This window comes from Aquarana catesbeiana, linkage group LG13, assembly GCF_042186555.1.
Source record: "Aquarana catesbeiana isolate 2022-GZ linkage group LG13, ASM4218655v1, whole genome shotgun sequence".
NCBI lineage: Eukaryota > Metazoa > Chordata > Amphibia > Anura > Ranidae > Aquarana > Aquarana catesbeiana.
The window spans coordinates 220489840-220506722 of record NC_133336.1 but is presented as its reverse complement, the minus strand read 5'-3'; the positions used below and the strand labels follow the sequence as shown (position 1 = coordinate 220506722).

General features: G+C 41.3%; 1 protein-coding gene across 1 annotated transcript; it reads right to left on the bottom strand.

Moving 5' to 3' along the window:
• Positions 1-9567: 9567 nt before the first annotated feature.
• Positions 9568-16074, bottom strand: LOC141116724 (protein S100-G-like). The gene is made up of 3 exons (XM_073609117.1): positions 15918-16074; positions 11247-11393; positions 9568-9794 (listed from the first exon to the last, which is right to left on the bottom strand). The coding sequence occupies exons 1-3, from the start codon at positions 15918-15920 to the stop codon at positions 9654-9656; spliced, it is 291 nt and encodes a 96-aa protein (XP_073465218.1). The 5' UTR covers positions 15921-16074; the 3' UTR covers positions 9568-9653.
• Between the last annotated feature and the right edge of the window lie 809 nt (positions 16075-16883).

Here is a 16883-nt window from a genome sequence, read left to right as displayed (position 1 = left end):
ACAGCAGAGGGCGATGTTGTAGCTTTGTACCAATGTAAGGTTCTATATAAAGTAGAACAGCAGAGGGCGATGTTGTAGCTTTGTACCAATGTAAGGTTTTATATAAAGTAGAACAGCAGAGGGCGATGTTGTAGCTTTGTACCAATGTAAGGTTTAATATAAAGTAGAACAGCAGAGGGCGATGTTGTAGCTTTGTACCAATGTAAGGTTTTATATAAAGTGGAACAGCAGAGGGCGATGTTGTAGCTTTGTACCAATGTAAGGTTTTATATAAAGTGGAACAGCAGAGGGCGATGTTGTAGCTTTGTACCAATGTAAGGTTATATATAAAGTAGAACAGCAGAGGGCGATGTTGTAGCTTTGTACCAATGTAAGGTTCTATATAAAGTAGAACAGCAGAGGGCGATGTTGTAGCTTTGTACCAATGTAAGGTTTTATATAAAGTAGAACAGCAGAGGGCAATGTTGTAGCTTTGTACCAATGTAAGGTTTAATATAAAGTAGAACAGCAGAGGGCGATGTTGTAGCTTTGTACCAATGTAAGGTTTTATATAAAGTGGAACAGCAGAGGGCGATGTTGTTGCTTTGTACCAATGTAAGGTTCTATATAAAGTAGAACAGCAGAGGGCGATGTTGTAGCTTTGTACCAATGTAAGGTTTTATATAAAGTAGAACAGCAGAGGGCGATGTTGTAGCTTTGTACCAATGTAAGGTTTAATATAAAGTAGAACAGCAGAGGGCGATGTTGTAGCTTTGTACCAATGTAAGGTTTTATATAAAGTGGAACAGCAGAGGGCGATGTTGTTGCTTTGTACCAATGTAAGGTTCTATATAAAGTAGAACAGCAGAGGGCGATGTTGTAGCTTTGTACCAATGTAAGGTTTTATATAAAGTAGAACAGCAGAGTGCGATGTTGTAGCTTTGTGCCAATGTAAGGTTTAATATAAAGTAGAACAGCAGAGGGTGATGTTGTAGCTTTGTACCAATGTAAGGTTTTATATAAAGTGGAACAGCAGAGGGCGATGTTGTTGCTTTGTACCAATGTAAGGTTTTATATAAAGTAGAACAGCAGAGGGCGATGTTGTAGCTTTGTACCAATGTAAGGTTCTATATAAAGTAGAACAGCAGAGGGCGATGTTGTAGCTTTGTACCAATGTAAGGTTTTATATAAAGTAGAACAGCAGAGGGCGATGTTGTAGCTTTGTACCAATGTAAGGTTCTATATAAAGTAGAACAGCAGAGGGCGATGTTGTAGCTTTGTACCAATGTAAGGTTTTATATAAAGTAGAACAGCAGAGGGCGATGTTGTAGCTTTGTACCAATGTAAGATTTAATATAAAGTAGAACAGCAGAGGGCAATGTTGTAGCTTTGTACCAATGTAAGGTTTAATATAAAGTAGAACAGCAGAGGGCGATGTTGTAGCTTTGTACCAATGTAAGGTTTTATATAAAGTGGAACAGCAAAAGGCGATGTTGTAGCTTTGTACCAATGTAAGGTTTTATATAAAGTAGAACAGCAGAGGGCGATGTTGTAGCTTTGTACCAATGTAAGGTTTTATATAAAGTGGAACAGCAAAAGGCGATGTTGTAGCTTTGTACCAATGTAAGGTTTAATATAAAGTAGAACAGCAGAGGGCAATGTTGTAGCTTTGTACCAATGTAAGGTTTAATATAAAGTAGAACAGCAGAGGGCGATGTTGTAGCTTTGTACCAATGTAAGGTTTTATATAAAGTGGAACAGCAAAAGGCGATGTTGTAGCTTTGTACCAATGTAAGGTTTTATATAAAGTGGAACAGCAAAAGGCGATGTTGTAGCTTTGTACCAATGTAAGGTTTTATATAAAGTAGAACAGCAGAGGGCGATGTTGTAGCTTTGTACCAATGTAAGGTTTTATATAAAGTGGAACAGCAAAAGGCGATGTTGTAGCTTTGTACCAATGTAAGGTTTTATATAAAGTGGAACAGCAAAAGGCGATGTTGTTGCTTTGTACCAATGTAAGGTTTAATATAAAGTAGAACAGCAGAGGGCGATGTTGTAGCTTTGTACCAATGTAAGGTTTAATATAAAGTGGAACAGCAGAGGGCGATGTTGTAGCTTTGTACCAATGTAAGGTTTTATATAAAGTGGAACAGCAGAGGGCGATGTTGTTGCTTTGTACCAATGTAAGGTTTTATATAAAGTAGAACAGCAGAGGGCGATGTTGTAGCTTTGTACCAATGTAAGGTTCTATATAAAGTAGAACAGCAGAGGGCGATGTTGTAGCTTTGTACCAATGTAAGGTTTTATATAAAGTAGAACAGCAGAGGGCGATGTTGTAGCTTTGTACCAATGTAAGGTTTTATATAAAGTAGAACAGCAGAGGGCGATGTTGTAGCTTTGTACCAATGTAAGGTTTTATATAAAGTAGAACAGCAGAGGGCGATGTTGTAGCTTTGTACCAATGTAAGGTTTAATATAAAGTAGAACAGCAGAGGGCGATGTTGTAGCTTTGTACCAATGTAAGGTTTTATATAAAGTAGAACAGCAGAGGGCGATGTTGTAGCTTTGTACCAATGTAAGGTTCTATATAAAGTAGAACAGCAGAGGGCGATGTTGTAGCTTTGTACCAATGTAAGGTTTTATATAAAGTAGAACAGCAGAGGGCGATGTTGTAGCTTTGTACCAATGTAAGGTTTAATATAAAATAGAACAGCAGAGGGCGATGTTGTAGCTTTGTACCAATGTAAGGTTCTATATAAAGTAGAACAGCAGAGGGCGATGTTGTAGCTTTGTACCAATGTAAGGTTATATATAAAGTAGAACAGCAGAGGGCGCTGTTGTAGCTTTGTACCAATGTAAGGTGCTATATAATGAGGAACAGCAGAGGGCGCTGCTGTAGCTTTGTACCAATGTAAGGTTATATATATACAAAGTGGAACAGCAGAGGGCGCTGCTGTACCTTTGTATTAATGTAAGGTTATATATAAAGCAGAACAGCAGAGGGCGATGTTGTAGCTTTGTACCAATGTAAGGTTCTATATAAAGTAGAACAGCAGAGGGCGATGTTGTAGCTTTGTACCAATGTAAGGTTATATATAAAGTAGAACGGCAGAGGGCGCTGTTGTAGCTTTGTACCAATGTAAGGTTATATATAATGTGGAACAGCAGAGGGCGCTGCTGTAGCTTTGTACCAATGTAAGGTTATATATATACAAAGTGGAACAGCAGAGGGCGCTGCTGTACCTTTGTATTAATGTAAGGTTATATATAAAGCAGAACAGCAGAGGGCGATGTTGTAGCTTTGTACCAATGTAAGGCTTTATATAAAGTGGAACAGCAGAGGGCGATGTTGTAGTTTTGTACCAATGTAAGGCTTTATATAAAGTGGAACAGCAGAGGGCGATGTTGTAGTTTTGTACCAATGTAAGGTTTAATATAAAGTAGAACAGCAGAGGGCGATGTTGTAGCTTTGTACCAATGTAAGGTTCTATATAAAGTAGAACAGCAGAGGGCGATGTTGTAGCTTTGTACCAATGTAAGGTTATATATAAAGTAGAACGGCAGAGGGCGCTGTTGTAGCTTTGTACCAATGTAAGGTGCTATATAATGTGGAACAGCAGAGGGCGCTGCTGTAGCTTTGTACCAATGTAAGGTTATATATATACAAAGTGGAACAGCAGAGGGCGCTGCTGTACCTTTGTATTAATGTAAGGTTATATATAAAGCAGAACAGCAGAGGGCGATGTTGTAGCTTTGTACCAATGTAAGGTTTTATATAAAGTGGAACAGCAGAGGGCGATGTTGTAGTTTTGTACCAATGTAAGGTTTAATATAAAGTAGAACAGCAGAGGGCGATGTTGTAGCTTTGTACCAATGTAAGGTTTTATATTAAGTAAAACAGCAGAGGGCGATGTTGTAGCTTTGTACCAATGTAAGGTTTTATATAAAGTAGAACAGCAGAGGGCGATGTTGTAGCTTTGTACCAATGTAAGGTTTTATATAAAGTGGAACAGCAGAGGGCGATGTTGTTGCTTTGTACCAATGTAAGGTTTTATATAAAGTAGAACAGCAGAGGGCGATGTTGTAGCTTTGTACCAATGTAAGGTTTTATATAAAGTAGAACAGCAGAGGGCGATGTTGTAGCTTTGTACCAATGTAAGGTTTAATATAAAGTAGAACATCAGAGGGCAATGTTGTAGCTTTGTACCAATGTAAGGTTTAATATAAAGTAGAACAGCAGAGGGCGATGTTGTAGCTTTGTACCAATGTAAGGTGTTATATAAAGTGGAACAGCAGAGGGCGATGTTGTAGCTTTGTACCAATGTAAGGTTCTATATAAAGTAGAACAGCAGAGGGCGATGTTGTAGCTTTGTACCAATGTAAGGTTTTATATAAAGTAGAACAGCAGAGGGCGATGTTGTAGCTTTGTACCAATGTAAGGTTTAATATAAAGTAGAACAGCAGAGGGCGATGTTGTAGCTTTGTACCAATGTAAGGTTTTATATAAAGTGGAACAGCAGAGGGCGATGTTGTAGCTTTGTACCAATGTAAGGTTTTATATAAAGTGGAACAGCAGAGGGCGATGTTGTAGCTTTGTACCAATGTAAGGTTATATATAAAGTAGAACAGCAGAGGGCGATGTTGTAGCTTTGTACCAATGTAAGGTTCTATATAAAGTAGAACAGCAGAGGGCGATGTTGTAGCTTTGTACCAATGTAAGGTTTTATATAAAGTAGAACAGCAGAGGGCAATGTTGTAGCTTTGTACCAATGTAAGGTTTAATATAAAGTAGAACAGCAGAGGGCGATGTTGTAGCTTTGTACCAATGTAAGGTTTTATATAAAGTGGAACAGCAGAGGGCGATGTTGTTGCTTTGTACCAATGTAAGGTTCTATATAAAGTAGAACAGCAGAGGGCGATGTTGTAGCTTTGTACCAATGTAAGGTTTTATATAAAGTAGAACAGCAGAGGGCGATGTTGTAGCTTTGTACCAATGTAAGGTTTAATATAAAGTAGAACAGCAGAGGGCGATGTTGTAGCTTTGTACCAATGTAAGGTTTTATATAAAGTGGAACAGCAGAGGGCGATGTTGTTGCTTTGTACCAATGTAAGGTTCTATATAAAGTAGAACAGCAGAGGGCGATGTTGTAGCTTTGTACCAATGTAAGGTTTTATATAAAGTAGAACAGCAGAGTGCGATGTTGTAGCTTTGTGCCAATGTAAGGTTTAATATAAAGTAGAACAGCAGAGGGTGATGTTGTAGCTTTGTACCAATGTAAGGTTTTATATAAAGTGGAACAGCAGAGGGCGATGTTGTTGCTTTGTACCAATGTAAGGTTTTATATAAAGTAGAACAGCAGAGGGCGATGTTGTAGCTTTGTACCAATGTAAGGTTCTATATAAAGTAGAACAGCAGAGGGCGATGTTGTAGCTTTGTACCAATGTAAGGTTTTATATAAAGTAGAACAGCAGAGGGCGATGTTGTAGCTTTGTACCAATGTAAGGTTCTATATAAAGTAGAACAGCAGAGGGCGATGTTGTAGCTTTGTACCAATGTAAGGTTTTATATAAAGTAGAACAGCAGAGGGCGATGTTGTAGCTTTGTACCAATGTAAGGTTTAATATAAAGTAGAACAGCAGAGGGCGATGTTGTAGCTTTGTACCAATGTAAGGTTTTATATAAAGTGGAACAGCAAAAGGCGATGTTGTAGCTTTGTACCAATGTAAGGTTTTATATAAAGTAGAACAGCAGAGGGCGATGTTGTAGCTTTGTACCAATGTAAGGTTTTATATAAAGTGGAACAGCAAAAGGCGATGTTGTAGCTTTGTACCAATGTAAGGTTTAATATAAAGTAGAACAGCAGAGGGCAATGTTGTAGCTTTGTACCAATGTAAGGTTTAATATAAAGTAGAACAGCAGAGGGCGCTGTTGTAGCTTTGTACCAATGTAAGGTTTAATATAAAGTAGAACAGCAGAGGGCGATGTTGTAGCTTTGTACCAATGTAAGGTTTTATATAAAGTGGAACAGCAAAAGGCGATGTTGTAGCTTTGTACCAATGTAAGGTTTTATATAAAGTAGAACAGCAGAGGGCGATGTTGTAGCTTTGTACCAATGTAAGGTTTTATATAAAGTGGAACAGCAAAAGGCGATGTTGTAGCTTTGTACCAATGTAAGGTTTAATATAAAGTAGAACAGCAGAGGGCAATGTTGTAGCTTTGTACCAATGTAAGGTTTAATATAAAGTAGAACAGCAGAGGGCGCTGTTGTAGCTTTGTACCAATGTAAGGTTTAATATAAAGTAGAACAGCAGAGGGCAATGTTGTAGCTTTGTACCAATGTAAGGTTTAATATAAAGTAGAACAGCAGAGGGCGATGTTGTAGCTTTGTACCAATGTAAGGTTTTATATAAAGTGGAACAGCAGAGGGCGATGTTGTAACTGCACCAATGTAAGGTTGTATATAAAGTGGAACAGCAGAGGGCGCTGTTGTAGCTTTCTACCAATGTAAGGTTTTATATAAAGTGGAAGAGCAGAGGGCGCTGTTGTAGCTTTGTACCAATGTAAGGTTTTATATAAAGTAGAACAGCAGAGGGCGATGTTGTAGCTTTGTACCAATGTAAGGTTTTATATAAAGTAGAACAGCAGAGGGCGATGTTGTAGCTTTGTACCAATGTAAGGTTTTATATAAAGTGGAAGAGCAGAGGGCGATGTTGTAGCTTTGTACCAATGTAAGGTTTAATATAAAGTAGAACAGCAGAGGGCGATGTTGTAGCTTTGTACCAATGTAAGGTTCTATATAAAGTAGAACAGCAGAGGGCGATGTTGTAGCTTTGTACCAATGTAAGGTTATATATAAAGTGGAACAGCACAGGGCGATGTTGTAGCTTTGTACCAATGTAAGGTTATATATAAAGTGGAACAGCAGAGGGCGATGTAGCTTTTTACTAATGTAAGGTTTAATATAAAGTAGAACAGCAGAGGGCGATGTTGTAGCTTTGTACCAATGTAAGGTTTAATATAAAGTAGAACAGCAGAGGGCGATGTTGTAGCTTTGTACCAATGTAAGCTTTTATATAAAGTGGAATAGCAGAGGGTGATGTTGTAACTTTGCACCAATGTAAGGTTGTATATAAAGTGGAACAGCAGAGGGCGCTGTTGTAGCTTTGTACCAATGTAAGGTTTTATATAAAGTGGAACAGCAGAGGGCGATGTTGTAGCTTTGTACCAATGTAAGGTTTTATATAAAGTGGAACAGCAGAGGGCGATATTGTAACTTTGCACCAATGTAAGGTTTTATATAAAGTGGAACAGCAGAGGGCGCTGTTGTAGCTTTGTACCAATGTAAGATTATATAGGTTTTATATATAAAGTGGAACAGCAGAGGGCGATGTTGTAGCTTTGTACCAATGTAAGGTTATATATAAAGTGGAACAGCAGAGGGCGATGTTGTAGCTTTTTACCAATGTAAGGTTTAATATAAAGTAGAACAGCAGAGGGCGATGTTGTAGCTTTGTACCAATGTAAGGTTTTATATAAAGTAGAACAGCAGAGGGCGCTGTTGTAGCTTTGTACCAATGTAAGGTTTTTTATAAAGTGGAAGAGCAGAGGGCACTGTTGTAGCTTTGTACCAATGTAAGGTTTTATATAAAGTGGAACAGCAGAGGGCGATGATGTAGCTTTGTACCAATGTAAGGTTTTATATAAAGTAGAACAGCAGAGTGCGATGTTGTAGCTTTGTACCAATGTAAGGTTTAATATAAACTAGAACAGCAGAGGGCGATGTTGTAGCTTTGTACCAATGTAAGGTTTAATATAAAGTAGAACAGCAGAGGGCGCTGTTGTAGCTTTGTACCAATGTAAGGTTTAATATAAAGTAGAACAGCAGAGGGCGATGTTGTAGCTTTGTACCAATGTAAGGTTCTACCCTGTTTCCCCGAAAATAAGACCTAGCGTGGTTGTTGGTGATGGCTGCAATATAAGCCCTACCCCCCAAATAAGCCCTACCTTGTTTCCCCGAAAATAAGCCCTACCCTAAAAAGAAGACCTACAAGGACTTTAACTAGGGCTTTTTTGGGGTGTAGGGTTTATATTGCAGCCATCACCGACAATCACGCTAGGTCTTATTTTGGGGGAAACAGGGTATATAAAGTAGAACAGCAGAGGGCGATGTTGTAGCTTTGTACCAATGTAAGGTTAAATATAAAGTAGAACAGCAGAGGGCGATGTTGTAGCTTTGTACCAATATAAGGTTTTATATAAAGTGGAACAGCAGAGGGTGATATTGTAACTTTGCACTAATGTAAGGTTTTATATAAAGTGGAACAGCAGAGGGCGATGTTGTAGCTTTGTACCAATGTAAGGTTTTATATAAAGTGGAACAGCAGAGGGCGATGTTGTAGCTTTGTACCAATGTAAGGTTTAATATAAAGTAGAACAGCAGAGGGCGATGTTGTAGCTTTGTACCAATGTAAGGTTATATATAAAGTAGAACAGCAGAGGGCGATGTTGTAGCTTTGTACCAATGTAAGGTTATATATAAAGTGGAACAGCAGAGGGCGATGTTGTAGCTTTGAACCAAGGTAAGGTTTTATATAAAGTAGAACAGCAGAGGGCGATGTTGTAGCTTTGAACCAAGGTAAGGTTCTATATAAAGTAGAACAGCAGAGGGCGATGTTGTAGCTTTGTACCAATGTAAGGTTCTATATAAAGTGGAACAGCAGAGGGCGATGTTGTAGCTTTGTACCAATGTAAGGTTCTATATAAAATAGATCAGCAGAGGGCACTGTTGGAGCTTTGTACCAATGTAAAGTTTTATATAAAGTGGAACAGCAGAGGGCGATGTTGTAGCTTTGTACCAATGTAAGGTTATATATAAAGTGGAACAGCAGAGGGCGATGTTGTAGCTTTGAACCAAGGTAAGGTTCTATATAAAGTAGAACAGCAGAGGGCGATGTTGTAGTTTTGAACCAAGGTAAGGTTCTATATAAAGTAGAACAGCAGAGGGCGATGTTGTAGCTTTGTACCAATGTAAGGTTCTATATAAAGTGGAACAGCAGAGGGCGATGTTGTAGCTTTGTACCAATGTAAGGTTCTATATAAAATAGATCAGCAGAGGGCACTGTTGGAGCTTTGTACCAATGTAAAGTTTTATATAAAGTGGAACAGCAGAGGGCGATGTTGCTGCATTGAATTGTTTTCAGGGTTTATATAATACAGCCGAGAACTTATGTGACAAACAGAGGGTACAACTCTTGTGCAGTCATTACAGCTCCCAGTACCTGAAACATGTTAGGATTAGGAAGCCATGTAAAGTGCTGTAATAAGATTTGCTCATAGAGCAGAGCCCTCCCACTGTCAGCCTGATTTCTGGTTCTCAGAATATGGAACAATACTAAATCATAATTTATTTTGTTTGCAGAGATCAATTCATGGTTCTCCTTTCTGATTGGTGTCTGTGAGTTGATGGCTATTTCCACTCTTTTATATGAAGTCAGAGAAATCGACCAATAAAATCATTCGTAGGAAGCTGACCAGACGTAATGAGCTAAACAATATTTTTAGCACAAATACTGTAGATGAGATGAACGTCATTTTCAAAAAATGTTACATTTATTGAAAGATTGCACAATCGTTGAATTCAGTAAATATTGCCCCTCCCCCTGCACCCAGGACCCTACTTTTTTAATATCTCCCTTATGGCAATGGCCACGGAAGCCGAGAAACACATGAATTCCTCGAAGGTCACCTTCTTATCTTTGTTAGCATCCATCTTACCGATGATTCCCTTCAGGACCTTATCCTTATTCTCACTTCCCTGTAAGACAGAATTAGGACACATTTTCACTTTACATTTATTTTCTTTTTAAATGAGATTTCCTGCAGTAGTTTGTGTCTCTGCCCCCCCACAATGGTGAGATTTCCTGCAGTAGTTTGTGTCTCTGCCCCTCCCACAATGGTGAGAATTCCTGCAGTAGTTTGTGTCTCTGCCCCTCCCACAATGGGGAGATTTCCTGCAGTAGTTTGTGTCTCTGCCCCTCCCACAATGGCGAGATTTCCTGCAGTAGTTTGTGTCTCTGCCTCTCCCACAATGGGGAGATTTGCTGCAGTAGTTTGTGTCTCTGCCCCTCCCACAATGGTGAGAATTCCTGCAGTAGTTTGTGTCTCTGCCCCTCCCACAATGGGGAGATTTCCTGCAGTAGTTTGTGTCTCTGCCCCTCCCACAATGGCGAGATTTCCTGCAGTAGTTTGTGTCTCTGTCCCTCCCACAATGGGGAGATTTGCTGCAGTAGTTTGTGTCTCTGCCCCTCCCACAATAGTGAGATTTCCTGCAGTAGTTTGTGTCTCTGTCCCTCCCACAATGGGGAGATTTCCTGCAGTAGTTTGTGTCTCTGCCCCTCCCACAATGGGGAGATTTCCCCCAGTAGTTTGTGTCTCTGCCCCTCCCACAATGGGGAGATTTTCCTGCAGTAGTTTGTGTCTCTGCCCCTCCCACAATGGTGAGAATTCCTGCAGTAGTTTGTGTCTTTGCCCCTCCCACAATGGGGAGATTTCCTGCAGTAGATTGTGTCTCTGCCCCTCCCACAATGAGGAGATTTCCCTGCAGTAGTTTGTGTCTCTGCCCCTCCCACAATGGGGAGATTTCCCCCAGTAGTTTGTGTCTCTGCCCCTCCCACAATGGGGAGATTTTCCTGCAGTAGTTTGTGTCTCTGCCCCTCCCACAATGGTGAGAATTCCTGCAGTAGTTTGTGTCTCTGCCCCTCCCACAATAGTGAGATTTCCTGCAGTAGTTTGTGTCTCTGCCCCTCCCACAATGGGGAAATTTCCTGCAGTAGTTTGTGTCTCTGCCCCTCCCACAATGAGGATATTTCCTGCAGTAGTTTGTGTCTCTGCCCCTCCCACAATGATGAGATTTCCTGCAGTAGTTTGTGTCTCTGTCCCTCCCACAATGGGGAGATTTCCTGCAGTAGTTTGTGTCTCTGCCCCTCCCACAATGATGAGATTTCCTGCAGTAGTTTGTGTCTCTGTCCCTCCCACAATGGGGAGATTTCCTGCAGTAGTTTGTGTCTCTGCCCCTCCCACAATGGGGAGATTTCCTGCAGTAGTTTGTGTCTCTGCCCCTCCCACAATGGGGAGATTTCCTGCAGTAGTTTGTGTCTCTGCCCCTCCCACAATGGGGAGATTTCCTGCAGTAGTTTGTTTGTCTGCCCCTCCCACAATTGGGAGAAATGTAAGGAGGGGTTTGGCCGCCCTCTGGGGTGTCACTTACACAGAGTGTGGGGAATTCAGCTACGGCGAGTCCATACAGCTCGTCGGGGTTCAGGGTGTCTCCGTCAGAGTCACTTTTCTTGGAGTATTCCTCAAATTTCAGGATCATCAGAGTCATGCAATCCTCTACGTTCACATTCTTAAAATCCTGGAGAGAGAAGACAGATTACATATTGACTGATCCCTTCGAGATCCACCAAGATCACCTACCACCCTCCCACAGTGAGGGGAGGGTCAGGGGGTCTGATTACAACCAAACCAGCCTGGGAGAGGAGTGAGTGAGATTCTAGGAAGGTGTCAGGCACAAAGTCTGGAGGTTGTAAGGTACAAAGTTTGGGGGTCAGGTACAAAGTTTAGGGGGGTGCCAGGTACAAAGTTTGGGGGGTGTCAGGTACAAAATCTAGGAGTGGTATCAGGCACAATGTCTTAGGGTGTGTCAGATACAAATTCTGGGCGGGGGATCAGGTACAAAATCTAAATGGGTGTCAGATAAAAAGCCTGGGGAGTATCAGGTACAATGTTTGGGGAGGCATCAGGCACAAAATCTGGGGGGTGTCAGACACAAAGGATTTGGGGGGTGTCAGGTACAGAGTCTGGGGGGTGTCAGGTACAGAGTCTGGGGGCTGTCAGGCACAAAGTCTGAGGGGGTGTCTGGTACAGAGTCTGGGGGGAGTCAGGCACAAAGTCTGGGGGGGTGTCAGGCACAAAGTCTGGGGGGTGTCAGGTACAGACTCTGGGGGGGGTGTCAGGTACAGAGTCTGGGGGGTGTCTGGCACAAAGTCTGGGGGGTGTCAGGAACAGAGTCTGGGGGGGTGTCAGGCACAAAGTCTGGGGGGTGTCAGGAACAGAGTCTGGGGGGGTGTCAGGTACAAAGTCTGGGAGTGTGTGTGGCACAAAGTCTGGGAGGTGTCAGGCACAAAGTCTGGGGGGTGTCAGGTACAAAGTCTGGGGGGTGTCAGGCACAAAGTCTGGGGGGTGTCAGGTACAGAGTCTGGGGGGTGTCAGGTACACAGAGTCTGGGGGGTGTCAGGTACACAGAGTCTGGGGGGTGTCAGGTACACAGAGTCTGGGGGGTGTCAGGTACACAGAGTCTGGGGGGTGTCAGGTACAGAGTCGGGGGGGTGTCAGGCACAAAGTCTGGGGGGTGTCAGGTACAGACTCTGGGGGGGGTGTCAGGTACAGAGTCTGGGGGGTGTCTGGCACAAAGTCTGGGGGGTGTCAGGAACAGAGTCTGGGGGGGTGTCAGGCACAAAGTCTGGGGGGTGTCAGGAACAGAGTCTGGGGGGGTGTCAGGTACAAAGTCTGGGAGTGTGTGTGGCACAAAGTCTGGGAGGTGTCAGGCACAAAGTCTGGGGGGTGTCAGGTACAAAGTCTGGGGGGTGTCAGGCACAAAGTCTGGGGGGTGTCAGGTACAGAGTCTGGGGGGTGTCAGGTACACAGAGTCTGGGGGGTGTCAGGTACACAGAGTCTGGGGGGTGTCAGGTACACAGAGTCTGGGGGGTGTCAGGTACAGAGTCGGGGGGGTGTCAGGCACAAAGTCTGGGGTGTGTCAGGTACAGAGTCTGGGGGGTGTCAGGTACACAGAGTCTGGGGGGTGTCAGGTACAGAGTCTGGGGGGGTGTCAGGTACAGAGTCGGGGGGGTCTGGTACAGAGTCTGGGGGGTGTCAGGTACAGAGTCTGCGGGTGTCAGGCACAAAGTCTGGGGGGGTGTCAGGTACAGAGTCTGGGGGGTCTGGTACAGTGTCTGGGGGGGTGTCAGGTACAGAGTCTGGGGGGGTGTCAGGCACAAAGTCTGGGGGGTGTCAGGTACAGAGTCTGGGGGGTGTCAGGTAAAGAATTTTGGGGGTGTCAGGCACAAAGTCTGGGGGGCGTCATGTACAGAGTCTGGGGGGTGTCAGGTACAAAGTCTGGGGGTGTCAGGTACACAGTCGGGGGGTCTGGTACAGAGTCTGGGGGGTGTCAGGTACAGAGTTTGGGGGGGTGTCAGGCACAAGTGGATACTTCACACTGCGATCCTTCTGTGAGATCTTCATCCGATCCTCCCAAATGACACCCTATAAACAGCAACATTTGTCCAGCCAATCACAAGTCACTGAGACTAGTATACGAAGAGCTCTGATTGTCTGCCGGGGTCAGCGCTGCTTTTGCATTTGCATTCTTACTAAATTGAGATTTCAATATTCAAAGCTCTCCGGCAGATGTGTCAGTGTTCTGTACCTACCGGAAAGGACACCGACCGATAATTAATAATTCATTTGTCTATTGTGTGTATTATAGGACCCCCGCGGGGGTGGGGAGGGGGAGGTAAAATGCAAATGAGAGGAGGGCGGAGATCCATATAAATGTTTTTTGTTACATCTTTAATCTGCATCTGTGCAAAATGATACATTGTAGTATTATTTTTATTGTTATTATTATTAATTATTACTATTATTATTTATTATTATTAATATTGTTATTGTTATTATTAATATTATTATTGTTATTATTATTTATTATATTAATATAACTATTATTATTTTTAGTATTGTTATTGTTAGTATCACCAATATTACTGTTAATACAATATTATTATTGTTATTATTATTTATTATATTGTTATTGTTATTTTAGTTAACAGTAATATTCATCATATTAACAATAACAATACTAAAAATAATAATAGTAATAATAAAAATAATAATAGTGATAATAATATAATAAATACTACTAATAATAATGTATTATTGTTGTTATTATTATTGTTGTTGTTATATTATTATTATTATTATTATTATTATTATTATTATTATTATTATTATTATTTCTACTACTATTATTATTTTTAGTATTGTTGTTATTATTATTGTTAATTTAATATTATCAATACTAAAAATAATAATAGTAATAATAATAATAATAATAGTGATAATATAATAAATACTACTACTAATAATGTATTATTTTGTTATTATTATTGTTGTTGTTATATTATTATTATTATTATTATTATTATTATTACTTTTATTATTTTTAGTATTGTTGTTATTATTATTGTTATACTATTATTATCACTATTATTATTTTTTTATTACTATTTATATTTTTTTTATTTATTTTTATTTTATAGTATCCTTATTGTTTATCACTAATATTACTGATAATAATAATAATGTATTTACAGTAATATTAGTGATAATAAAAATACTAAAAATAATAATAGTAGTAATAAAAATAATAATAAAAGTAATGATAGTGATAATAATCTTACAAATAATAGTAACAATAATAATAATGTATTATTACTGTTATTCTTGTTATATTTGTATCACTATTATTATTTTTAGAATTATTATTATTATTATTATTATTATTATTAGTTTTATTATTATTATTATTTTTTTTTTTAGTATTGTTATTGTTAGTATTACTAATATTACTGTTAATATTAATTATGTATTTACAGTAATAGTGATAATAACAATACTTAAAATATTAGTAATAATAATTATAAAAGTAATGATAGTGATAACAATCTATTAAATAATAGTAAGAATAATAATATTGTATTATTATTGTAATTGTTGCTGTTATATTATTATCACTATTATATTTTTTATTATTATTGATTATTACTATTATTATTATTTTTAGTATTGTTATTATTATTTGTTGTTATATTAATATCACTCTTAATATTTTTATTATTATTACTTTTATTATCATTATTTGTATTGTTTGTATCACTAATATTACTGTTAATACATTTGTTATAACATTCGATCATCTTGCTGCGTATGAGAAAAATGGCGTGGGTTGTAATAACCGCAGCTTCATGTAAATATAATGTAAACGACACTTCCCTCTTTGATGTCTGATGCACCCGGGAGGCAAATTAGACACCCTGGGCAGAAACTGAGGACGGGTGTTGGCCAAATTCCTAAACCAGGAATGAGAGGTGGGATGTATTCGCCGCACCCACTACTACCAACAGAGGTGGCATGTGTAGGGTTAACCCTGCCCCTTCCTTTTGATCAGTCAGCCAATAAATGAACGCAAAGGAGGTTGATCGATCGGATGGATCGGAAATATCTGTCCAATGGCGATTGCTTCATCCAGTGCCAGAACCGCCAGGTGCCTCCTCCGTCCTGCACGGGCATAAACCTGGCCAAGCACTCATGTTCCTGCCGGTTGGGTTCTCCTGGTTGCACCTCCTGGTCAGGGTCACCTGCACAGGTGGGCACAATGGGGGTCACTTTCCTTAGCCCCTCCCCTGAGGATGGAGGCCCCATTAAGAGATCAGAAAATAAGGAGACTTATCCAATCTTTGGAGACCTCCCGGTTGCAGACGTGAGAGGACCTACTGAAGATGTATTTGGGGGGAAGGAGAAGACTTGTCAGGAAATGGCGAACGTTCCTGTTTGATGATCGCTATTGGTCTGCGGCCGGGACGAGGGGGTGGAATTGAAGCTCCCTATATTCTGATCTCTCAGCAGCCCCCTCCTATTCTCAAGGGGTGTGTGAGACAACTGACCCCCATTTTTCCCACCTGCGCAGGTGACCCATCGAGATCAGAACCTGAACCATCCAATGACCCCACAAGAGGAAGCCCATAGAGGGAGACCCGTGCCAAGCTGGCCATAAGACTAGGCACCACACCCCCCTTTCCCTGCACAGAGGAGTCTCACTTACCATGTTGTCAGATTCTGGAGGACGGAGAGGAAAATTCAGCGGGTGTGGTGCCTGTTAAAATCTGGTGGCCAATATATACCCCGACAGGATGGCGCCACACCCAGGGGAGACGCCCAATCGGAGAGGGATGAGCTGAGGATTTTGGGGGGAGGTATCACCCTTCCTCCTCTCCTCATTGGCTCTCCTCTCTTCACAAACTTTTCCAAAATGTTAGTAAAACATCTCTGACTTCTCACTGCCTGCCTGGGGGGGTTAATCCCTTCTTCACCGAGAACAAAGATACTTAGAGGGGGCCGGGAGCGATCGTTGTCAGAGGAGTCCTTTTCATCTTCAGTGTCCTACATAGTTATTATATATAGAGGAGGAGAGAGAGAGAGAGTGGAGAGGAGAGGGAGAGAAGAGGACAAAGTAAGGAGGAGAGAAGAGAGAGAGGAGAGAGGAGAGGAGAGGGGGAGGACAAAGAAAGTAGGAGAGGAGAAGAGAGAGAGGGGAGAGAGGTGAGGGAGAGAAGAGGACAAAGATAGGAGGAGAGGAGAAGAGAGAAAGGGGGAGAGGAGAGAGAGGGGGGAGAGGAGAGGGAGAGAAGAGGACAAAGAAATGAGGAGAGGAGAAGAGAGAGAGGGGAGAAGAGAGAGAGGGGGAGAGAGGAGAGGGAGAGAAGAGGACAAATAAATGAGGAGAGGAGAAGAGAGAGAGGGGGAGAAGAGAGAGGGGGAGAGGAAAGGGAGAGAAGAGGAGAAGAGAGAGGGGGAGAGAGGAGAGGGAGAGAAGAGGACAAAGAAAGGAGGAGAGGAGAAGAGAGAGGGGGGAAGAGAGAGAGGGGGGAGAGAGAGAGGGGTAGAAGAGAGAGGGGGAGAGGAGAGGGAGAGAAGAGGACAAAGAAAGGAGGAGAGGAGAAGAGAGAGGGGGGAAGAGAGAGAGGGGGAAGAGAGAGAGGGGTAGAAGAGAGAGGGGGAGAGGAGAGGG